The sequence below is a fragment of the Sapajus apella genome, unplaced genomic scaffold (assembly GCF_009761245.1).
Source record: "Sapajus apella isolate SASKATOON/1434 unplaced genomic scaffold, GSC_monkey_1.0 scaffold4, whole genome shotgun sequence".
In the NCBI taxonomy this organism is placed as follows: Eukaryota; Metazoa; Chordata; class Mammalia; order Primates; family Cebidae; genus Sapajus; species Sapajus apella.
The window spans coordinates 29,691,776-29,702,329 of record NW_022436944.1 but is presented as its reverse complement, the minus strand read 5'-3'; the positions used below and the strand labels follow the sequence as shown (position 1 = coordinate 29,702,329).

Below are 10,554 nucleotides of genomic sequence, written 5' to 3'. Positions count from 1 at the left end.
ATTACAGGCACATGACACCATGCCTGGCTTATTTTTTTGTATTTTTAGTAGAGACAGGTTTTTACCATGTTGGCCAGGCTGGTCTCAAACACCTCAGGTGATCCGCCCACCTTGGCCTCCCAAAGTGCTGGGATTACAGGCATGAGCCACCGTGCCCGACCTGAGCACTTTTAAGGTACACTGCTGATGGCTGTAGATTGGTACCTACCACAGAGCAGACCCTTAATTAATTTTGTTAAATTAATTCCCATAAAAATATAACAATACTTGTCTGGGCAATCCCATGCCTGCAATCCCAGCACTTTGGGAGGCCAAGGTGGGCAGATCACCTGAGGTCAGGAGTTTGAGACCAGCCTGGCCAATATGGTGAAACCCTGTCTCTACTAACAATACAAAAAAATTAGCCGGGAGCTGTGGCAGCTGCTTGTAATCCCAGCTACTCGGGAGGCTGAGGCAGGAGAATCACTTGAACCCAGGAGGCGAAGGTTGTAGTGAACTGAGATCATGCCACTGCACTCCAGCCTGGGCAACAGGGTGAACTCCGTCTGAAAAAGATCAAAAATAATATAACAATACTCAATCTAGAAATTAAATTTAGGCTGGGTGCCTAAATTCATGCCTGTATTCCTGGCTATTTAGAAGGGAAGCCAAAGTGGGAAGATGGCTTGAGGCCAGGAGTTTGAGGCTGCAGCAAGTAATGATCATGTCACTGCACTCCAGCTGGGGTGACAGAAGGAGACTCTGTCTCTAAATAAAAAGAAATTACATTTGGTTACCAGGGCCCACTAATTTCTATACTTCAGCGTTGAGCCTGAACATAACTGAGCGTGATCAGTTATGTCTTGCTGATTGGTAGATAGGACTTTTTTGAGGAGGTCATAATCATTCCTTCCTGACAGTAATGCTAAACTATTCTCTGTTTTGTAACATTTTTTTTCCCCTGGGTGCCAAATTTCTTTATTTGAAGGAATGGTACAAATCAAAGAACTTAAGTGGATGTTTTGATACAACTTACAGAAAAGGTAAAGGAAACCCCAACATGCATGCATTGCCTTGGTGACCAGGAAAGTCACCCTATGACTATGGGGAAATTAGCCTAAGACTTAGCTTTCATTATCATTGCCTCCCAGGATGTGCTTGTCAAAGAGATACTCTGCCAAGCCAGATGCGGGTGCTCCCATCGTTCGAAAGTTGGTCACGTGGTCACCCAATTCTTTGATGGATTTCACCTGCTCATTCAGGTAATGTGTCTCAATGAAGTCACACAAATGGAGGCCATTTTTGTCAGTGGCCAGTTTGTGCAGTTCCAGTAGTGACTGATTGACATTTTTTTTCCAAACGTAATGCACACTCCATTGCATTCAGCCCGCTCTCCCAGTCATCGTGGTCTGGTTTCTTGATATCTTGAAGATTCGGCTACTTCGTTGGTTCTGCAGCTTCATCACTTTGTCAGCGTGTTCACCCTCTCCATGAGATTGCTGAAGAAAGATTTGGCAAAGTTCTTCAAAGCTACATCATCAAAAGTAGTAAGATATGACAGGCAGACGTAAGAGGCATAGAGCTCCAGGTTGATCTGGCGGTTGATGGCGGCTTCTGAGCCCTGGTGGTAGTTCTGCTGCACCTGCCAGACGGACGCGGTCGTCGTGGCGGCGGCTGTGCGGCGCTGGAGCGGTGACTGGGGCCTTGGGGCAGTCTGAGGGCGCGGTGAGGAGGTGAGGGAGGGCTGGCTATGGGCGGCCGGCCGGGGTGGGGGATGAGCGCCGGGTTCTGTCCAAGCACTATTGAAGCAGGAAACGGCGGTGTCTCTCTGTTTTTTTTTTTTTGAGGCAGTCTCACTCTGTTGCTCAGACTAGAGTGCTAGTGCAGTGTTGCCCAGGCTAGAGTGCAAGTGCACTGCACCTTCACCTGCCGGGTTCAAGCCATTCTCTGCCTCAGCCTCCCTAGTAGCTGGGGTTACAGGTGACTGCCACCACCACGCCTGGCTAATTTTCGTATTTTTTAGTGAGACAGGGTTTCACCATGTTGGTCAGGCTGGTTTTGAACTCCTGACCTCGTGATCCACCTGCTTGCCCTCCCAAAGTGCTGGGATTACTGGCCTGAGTCACTGCGCCCAGCCTCTCTATAACAATTTCTAACTATAAACTATCAGGTTTTTGGGAAAGGTCTTCACATGGAGGCTCATTTTTCCTTTGTGTTCCCAAATTCTTTTATTTGGGATTAATAAAGTAAGCCACCTGCATTTTTTCAATCATAGACAGATTAGCTGCCCATATCTGAAGCTCCACCTATAGTCCATAGATAAGTTTTGTTTTCGTTTTGAGATAGGGTCTCACTCTGTCACCCAGGATGGAGTGCAGTGGTGTGATCAAAGCATCTTGCAGCCTCAAATTCCTGGGCTCAAGCCATCCTCCCCCCTCAGCCTCCAGAGTGGTTGGGACTACAAGCCCATGCCACTATGGCCAGCTAATTTAAAAAAATTTTTTGGCCGGGCGAGGTGGCTCACGCCTGTAATTCCAGGGCTTTGGGACACCGAGGTGGCTGGATCACAAGGTCAGGAGATAGAGACCATCACAAAAATTAGCCGGGCGTGGTGGTGTGTGCCTGTAGTCCCAGCTACTCAGGAGGCTGAGGCAGGAGAATCACTTGAACCCGGGAGGCAAAGGTTGCAGTGAGCTGAGATCACTGCACTCCAGCCTGGTGACAGAGAGACTCTCGTCTCAATTTTTTTTTTTTTTTTTTTTTTTTTACAGTGAGACCCTGACTCAAAAAAAAAAAAAACCGAAAACTTTAAATAGAAGCTCACTGTGGCACCTTACATAATAGGAAAAAGCTTTTTTTTTTTTTTTAATTTAAGAACTAGAGAAAGGAAGAAAAAGAATTAAAAAAAAAAAAAAAGAAAAAGAATAAAGGAAAGGAAGAAAGAGGAAGAGGAAGAGGGAGAGAGAACAGGGGTGTTGCTCTATTGCCCGGGCTAGAATGCAGTCTAAAACTGGGTATGCCTGTAATTGTATTTAATAATAGAGACATAAAAAAAAAAAAAAAAAAGAGGGAAGAAAATAATTAACAAGCAGCCAACCAATATTTCATTTAAACCTGTAAATACGTGTGATGTGGTACTGATAAGAGTGTATATTTTGTGTATTTAAAGTGGAGAGTTCCATGAATGTTAATTAAGTCTACTTGTTCCAGATCTGAGTTCAAGTCCTGGATATCAATGTTAACATTCTGTCTCATTGATCTAATATTGATGTTGAAGTCTCCCGCTATTATTGTGTGGGGGTCTCACTCTGTCACCCAGGATGGAGTGCAGTGGTGTGATCATAAAATTTTTTTTTAATTGTAGCTCTGTTGCCAGGGTCAATCACAAGTTTTGACTTACATTTTCTTGTTGCCTGATTGTGGTTAGTCCCTGATCCTCTCAGCACTAATTAGCAAGTTTGATTCCTGTTTTTGGTTTGAGTTCCCCTGAAAGACAGGAAGCAGCAGCCATGTGCATGTTTATATTTGGAAGTTAGGGAGACAGACTGTGTGAAAGGAAGTCTCTGGGACAGCTCCCACCTCATGAAAACATGAACTGCATCCCTTCTAATTTCAATTTCATATATGCCTTTCTGCCTATCTGCCCTTCCAGTCTATGCTTTCCTTTTTCATTGCTGTTTCCTTATTTTTCTTCTTTGACTTGTCTTTTGCATATATTTTTGGAGGTTTCTTAAATTATTTCTTAACAGTACCTGGTAAGAATGAGTGATGAGGAAGATTAAAGAAGAAAAAGTAAGAGGATAAACTGACTGGGTACAGTGGCTCACGCCTGTAATCCCAGCACTTTGGGAGACTGAGGTGGGTGGATCACCTGAGGTCACGAGTTTGAGACCAGCCTGGTCAACATGGTGAAACACTGTCTCTACTAAAAATGCAAAAAATTAGCTGGGTGTGGTGGTGCATGTCTGTCGTCCCAGCAACTTGGGAGGCTGAGGCAGGGGAATCATTTGAACCCTGGAGGCAGAGGTTGCAGTGAGCTGAGTTGCACCACTGCACTCCAGTCTGGGTGACAGAGCAAGACTCTATCTCAAAAAACAAAAACAACAACAAAAAACCCCCAAAAAACTAAATGTATGACTTAAGCATATTTTTTTCTGGGTTAATTTTCCCTACTTAACGTGGTGGTAAGCTACAGGAAGGCCAGAACTGTATTTCTGTACCTGTTGTATTTGTATTCACACCTTCTGCCTCCATTATGTTAAATATGTAATCAGAATTAAAATTGAGGCTGGGCATGGTGGCTCACGCCTGTAATCCTACCACTCTGGGAGGCCGAGGTGGGTGGATCACCTGAGGTCAGGAGTTTAGAGACCAGCCTGACCAACATGGAGAAACACCATCTCTACTAAAAATACACACAAAAAATTAGCTGGGTGGTGGCGCATGCCTGTAATCGCAGCTACTCGGGAGGCTGAGGCAGGAGAATTGCTTGAACCCAGGAGGTGGAGGTTATGGTGAGCCAAGACTGCACCATTGCACTCCAGCCTGGTCAACAAGAGCAAAACTCCCTCTCAGAGAAAAAAAAAATTGAGTCAAGCCGTGCTAAATTTGCTGCATGATTTTGCAGAGATAGTTTTTTTTTGTTTTTTTTTTTTTTCTTTTTGAGACGGAGTTTCACTCATGTTACCCAGGCTGGAGTGCAATGGCGCGATCTCGGCTCACCGCAACCTCCGCCTCCTGGGTTCAGGCAATTCTCCTGCCTCAGCCTCCTGAGTAGTTGGGATTACAGGCACGCACCACCATGCCCAGCTAATTTTTTGTATTTTTAGTAGAGACGGGGTTTCACCATGTTGACCAGGATGGTCTCGATCTTTTGACCTCGTGATCCACCCGCCTCTGCCTCCCAAAGTGCTGGGATTACAGGCTTGAGCCACCGCGCCCGGCGAGATAGTTTTAACTCTTGACAACGCTTTCTTAAAAAATGAGTATCATATTAATATCTCAATCTGTAAACTTTATAAAATATATCAACAAATAAGAAAACCATTGTATTAGTTTGGGCTGCCATAACAAAATACTAGATTGGGTGGCTTAAACGACAGAAGTTTTTCAAAGTTGTGTAGGTTAGGAGGTCCAAAAGGGGGTGTCAGCATGGTCAGTTTTGGGTGAGGGCTGTCTCCCTGGCTTGCAGATGTCTGTCTTCTTCCTGTGTTCTCAAATGGACAGAGCTCTCTGGTGCCACTTTCTATAAAGACATTAATCTTCTAGGATTGGAGCCCCACCCTTATGACCTAATTTAATTTTTATTATTTTCATAAAGGCCTTGCTCCAAATAGAGATGGTCCCTGACTTAAGATTTTTTGACTTTATGATGGTGCAAAAGCCATAGGCACTCTAGAATCCGTACTTTGAGTACCCATATAACCATCCAGTTTTTCATTCAGTACAGTATTTAATAGATTATGTGAAATACTCAATACTTTATTATAAAATAAGCTTTGTGTTAGATGATTTTGCCTAACTGAAGGCTAATGTAAGTATTTTGAGCATGTTTTAGGTAGGCTAGGCTAAGCTATGATGGTTGGTAGGTTAGAAGCATTAAATGCATTTTTGACTTATGATCTTTTCAACTTATGGTGCTTTCAATTTACAGTGGGTTTATTGGAATATAACTCCTTTGTAAGTTGAGGAACATCTGTAGAGTCACATTAGGAGTGAGGGCTTCAGTATATGAATTTTAGGGGGGATGTAATTTAACCCATACCAGTAATGATAAAATATGCAAAGTTATTTAAACCCTTAGAATAAACTCAAAATTCACCTCCCTTATTCACTTTGGATGCAAATAATAGAATACAGACATAGAGTAGCTGTTGCCCAGTTTCACGGTATACTTGTCCCAGCCAACCTGAGCATAAACAGGTAAATCTGTGCCTGACCTTGTGACCCTACATATGGCAGACTGTCTTAGTCCCTTTAATGTTGCTAGAATGGAAGACCCAAAGCTGGATAATTTATAAATAAAAAAGATTTATTTGGCTTATGGTTCTGTCTGGAAAAGTTCAAGACTGAGCATCTGCATCTAATGGGGACCTGAGACTGCTTCTACTCATGGCAGAAGGCAAAGGAGAGCTGGTCTATGCAGAGATTACATGGCCAGAGAGGAAGCACGAGAAGAAAGGAAGTGCCAGGTTCTTTTTAACCAGCTCTGGCAGAAATAAAGATAACTCACTTACCCCCTCCCCAGGGAGGACATTAATCTATTCATGAAGGAACCACCTCTATGACCCAGCACTTCCCATTAGGGCCTACCTCCAACATTGGGTATCAAATTTTAACAGGAGGTTTAGGGGGACAAACATCTAAATTACAGCACAGGCCAACCACATGCATGCATTACCACTCAATTTTGAAGTTAAATGCAGAAAACTGCAAACTTTTGAGGCCGATAGCTAGGGCCAGGATTAAAGTAAAAAGTATTAATGCCTTAAAATTTACTGACCATCTACCACGTGCAAGGTCGTAGGGAGAAACTGAACAGACATGGTTCCTGATTCAATGGAGTTTACAATCTAGGTAGGGATACAGGCAAGCCATTTGAATAGCTCGGATGGAGAAAATACCTGTGCTCAAGGATACCTAACTCGGCAAGCTTCCCTGAGGAGCGACCCTAAACTGAACCACAAAGATTGTTAAGAAGAAATGAGGCGACAGGGTGTGGTGGCTTACGCCTGTAATCTCAGTACTTTGGGAGGCCGAGCCAGGCGGATCACAAGGTCAAGAGATGGAGATCATCCTGACCAACGTGGTGAAACCCCGTCTCTATTAAAAATACAAAAATTAGCCGGGCGTGGTGACGCGCGCCTGTAGTCCCAGCTACTCGGGAGGCTGAGGGAGAGAATCGCTTGAAACCAGAAGGCGGATGTTGCAGTGAGTCGAGATCGCGCCACTGCTCTCCAGCCTGGCGACAGAGCGAGACTCCGTCTGAAAAAAAAAAAAAAAAAAAAAAAAAAAAAGGTTACTGGGGTTTGCAGCACACTTACTGATGCTTCAACCAGTGGCTGGAGACCTTATAATGGGCAGACCTGGCTCCGACGATCCTCTTCATAACACTACTGTCGCTAAGACTGGAAGCTGCTCAAGCACGAGGGTACTTTTAGAGGGACCTCAGACTCAGCCGATTTTGGTCTGTGCCTCAAATTAACACAAGTCGGCCAGGCGCCGTGGCTCACGCCTGTAATCCCAGCACTTTGGGAAGCCAAGGCAGGCGGATCACGAGGTCAGGCGATCAAGAGCATCTTGGCCATGGTGAAATCCCGTCTCTGCTAAAACACAAAAAATTAGCCGGGCGTGGTGGCGCGCGCCTGTAGTCTCAGCTACTCAAGAGGCTGAGGCGGGGAATCGCTTGAACCCGGGACACGGAGGTTGCAATGAGCCGAGATCACGCCACTGCACTCCAGTCTGGGCGACAGAGCAAGACTGCTTCAGAAAAAAAAAAAAAAAAAAAAGCCACATTTCTCTCAGGTCCCAATTTCCAGGTCTTTTTATTTGTTTTTCTTTGTCCCTCCCTGCTCCTAAGCACCTTCGGCTGGGAAGACATTCTTCAGGTGCAGAAACCAGTGGGAGGCTCCCAGAACAGTGGGGGCTTAGCTCAGGACGCAGTCATTTTTGCTGTAGAGTCTCTCCTGCAGCGCTAAGGAGGAAGGCTCAAAGTAACCAGCCAGAGCAACCGCAGAGGGAAAACCGAAGACAGTCGTTGTCTGGCCCAGCGCTTCTCACCCTCTCGCTGTCTTCTCTCTTTCCGCTGCGCAGCCTCAGCGCCTTCCACACGACGAACGGCGCTTGATTGACATGTGGGCCCGCCCAATCCCAGTGCGGCACAGACTACTGTCGCGTCAGGGACCGGGAAAGGGGGCAACTGAACCTATCAGATTGGGTCGGGAGTGGGTTTCCTGCCCGCGCGGATCCGCCTGCCCACCGCGCGTGCCCCGCCCCTCTCCCGAGAACTACGCGGCGGTGGAGCGCAGGCCTCGTGCCGTTACGGCCATCACGGCGGCCGCGGCGGCGTCCCGGTGCCTTCCTCAGGTGAGCTGGAGCTAGCCGGCTCGGAAGCGGGAGGGTGAGATGGCCTTGCTGGGAGGCCAACACACACACACACCCCCGTCCTTCAGTCCGCTGCCCGTCCTCACAGCCTGTTACTCGCTGCGTCGCTTCCTCTTCCCCCGCTGAGTTTGCCCCGGGGGCGCCGTCTGCAGGCTCGCAGCTGAGCCGGAGGGGGCGCGGAGGCTGCTGGTGGCGGGACCCGGACTTCTGCACTGGGATTCCGCGAGACCCTTGGGTCTCTGCCCCAGGGAGCGGGAACCCGTGGCCTCCTTGTCAGCCCCTGGAGCGCTGCGTTCGGGTTAGAGCCCGGCGGCCGCCCCTGCGAGGCTGGGAGGTCGAGTGTGCGGCGCGCTCGCCGGCTTGTCTGTTTTCTCCTGAAAAAGTCCTGTTGCCAGCTGTGGCGTAATCCAAGGCCGGGAAGGTAGGGACGTGGTAGAAGGGAGGGCGCTCTCACCTCCAGCCTGAGAGGAGGGGGGGCGGCAGCCTGCGCGGTGCTGAGGGTGGACATCTTCGGGACGCGCCCTCGCCCCTCCCCCCACCCGCCGGCCGTTTTCTGGTCCGGGGCTTTGACTTTAAACGTCCGGACTTGCTTCACATTCGTACGCGAGTTGCTGGGGGTGTAAACTTTTGACTTGAGTTGTAATATGTTTGGTAAAAAAATTATCTCGGTAGGTTTTGTAACGTTTCTTGTATGTTAACATGTAAGTTAAATTTGCCGTTAGAAGCTGAGGAAGCTGGATTTGTTCAGGGCTTAGGACGTAACAGTAGGAAGGCTCTTGGTGTCAAACTGATGGACCTGGAGTCAACTGAAAATAATTCTACACGTTATATTAGGTAAGAAGCCTTAGGAATTGTGAAAGAATGAGGTTAAGAAGAATTTTCCAACTCCTTTTTGGGAGGGGAGCAGAGCAGCAGCTCAATGTCTGCTCCAAAACGGGTAAGTGTTGCCAAGAGGTCCTCATTTTTTTTGGTTGTTGCTGATGGTTTTTTTTTTTTTGGAGACAGAGTCTTGCTCTGTCGCCAGGCTGGGGTGCAGTAGCGCGATCTCGGCTCACTGCAACCTCTGCCTCCCGAATTCAAGCGATTCTCCTGCCTCAGCCTCCCGAGTAGCCGGGTTACCAGCGCAGGCCACCACGCCCAGCTAATTTTTGTGTTTTTAGTAGAGACGGAGTTTCACCGTGTTGGCCAGATGATCTCCATCTTCTGACCTCGTGATCCGCCTGGCTTGGCCTCCCAAAGCGCTGGGATTACAGGCGTGAGCCGCCATGCCCAGCCGAAGTACTCATTTTAAAAATCTTCCTTGGATAGACTTACGGCAAACCAACAATAACGATTTCTTCAGCACCTGGAAACCACTGTGTCTAAACTCTCGGCCTTCAGCGAGGTCACACAGTAAACGGGGAAGTAACCCAAGAAGAAGGTTTTGTTTGTTTGGTAATTGTCAACGTTTGTTCTTTTCTTTTTTTAAAACACTATTTTCTTGTGGGGATGGAGTCGGTGATGTTCTTAAATAGGCATTCCATTCACAACTTGATAGTAATATATACTGGTTAATAAATGGTACTTTCTTTTCATCTTGACCACAAGCCCTGAGGCTTTCTTCTTTGGGAACATTGTGGTCTGTGGGAATTGGCTGTAATATCCATAAAGATAGTTTGCAGAATGTTCAGATCTACTAGCTGTTGGTTCATGTATTAAATTTTAAAATGTGTACTTATTTTTCTAGGCATTATCTTTTGTCCAGGTTTCTGCAGTGCTTTCAGGTCCATGTAAATAAAACTTGAAACCTACCTGTTATGTTTTGTTAGATACTGAATGAGACCAGGAGAGGTAGTTAAAGTCTGTAATCCCAGCACTTTGGGAGGCCAAGATGGGAGGATAGCTGGAGTCCAGGAGTTTGAGATCAGCCTGGGCGATATAGTGAGACTCTGTCTTTAAATTAGAAAATTAAAAAAAAAAATTTAAAAAGGAAAATAAAGTTAAAGAAAAGTGATATTAAGTGATACTTTTTGTTTCTCGGTTTCTTCGAGATTGAGTCTTGGCTCTGTTGCCCAGGCTGGAGTGCCGTGGCATGATCTTGGCTCATTGCAACCTCTGCCTCCTGGATTCAAGTGATTCTCACGCTCAGCCTCCCCAGTAGCTGGGACTACAGGTGTGTGCCACCATGCCCAGCTAATTTTTTTTTTTTTTTTTTTTTTTTGTATTTTTAGTAGAGACGGGTTTCCACCATGTTGGCCAGGCTGATCTTGAACTCTTGACCTCAAATGGTCCGCCGGCCTGGGCCTCCCAAAGTGCTGGGATTACAGGCGTGAGCCACTGTGCCTGGCTTGGTTTCTTTTTCTTTTGGCTCTCTGAGAACTTTCCTTTCAAAGCTGAAGGTATGTTTGATGTGATTATTACAAATCACTTTTCAGGAAGAATTGACTTAATGAATACAGATGCAGTTCTTTTTTTTTTTTTTTTTTTTTTTTT

At 46.4% G+C, this 10,554-nt stretch overlaps 2 protein-coding genes across 4 annotated transcripts in view; one reads left to right on the top strand and one right to left on the bottom strand.

Annotated features, from left to right (window-relative positions):
• Nucleotides 1–940: 940 nt before the first annotated feature.
• On the bottom strand, nt 941–8,590 carry LOC116537896 (ferritin-4, chloroplastic-like). The gene is given in 6 exon segments (XM_032260115.1): nt 941–1,331; nt 1,333–1,406; nt 1,409–1,489; nt 1,492–1,838; nt 7,023–7,113; nt 8,179–8,590. Coding segments are annotated over 6 exon segments (1,233 nt in total). The 3' UTR covers nt 941–1,103.
• Nucleotides 7,933–10,554, top strand: part of NCK1 (NCK adaptor protein 1) — an 86,850-nt gene continuing 84,228 nt past the window's right edge. Inside the window, exon 1 of one of the 3 annotated variants that reach the window (XM_032265602.1) lies at nt 7,933–8,064. The gene's annotated coding sequence lies outside the window, so the exon portion shown is untranslated. Of the gene's footprint in view, nt 8,065–8,378; nt 8,504–10,554 lie in introns of those variants that run through there. The other 2 variants (XM_032265618.1, XM_032265607.1) reach the window with 2 other exon arrangements.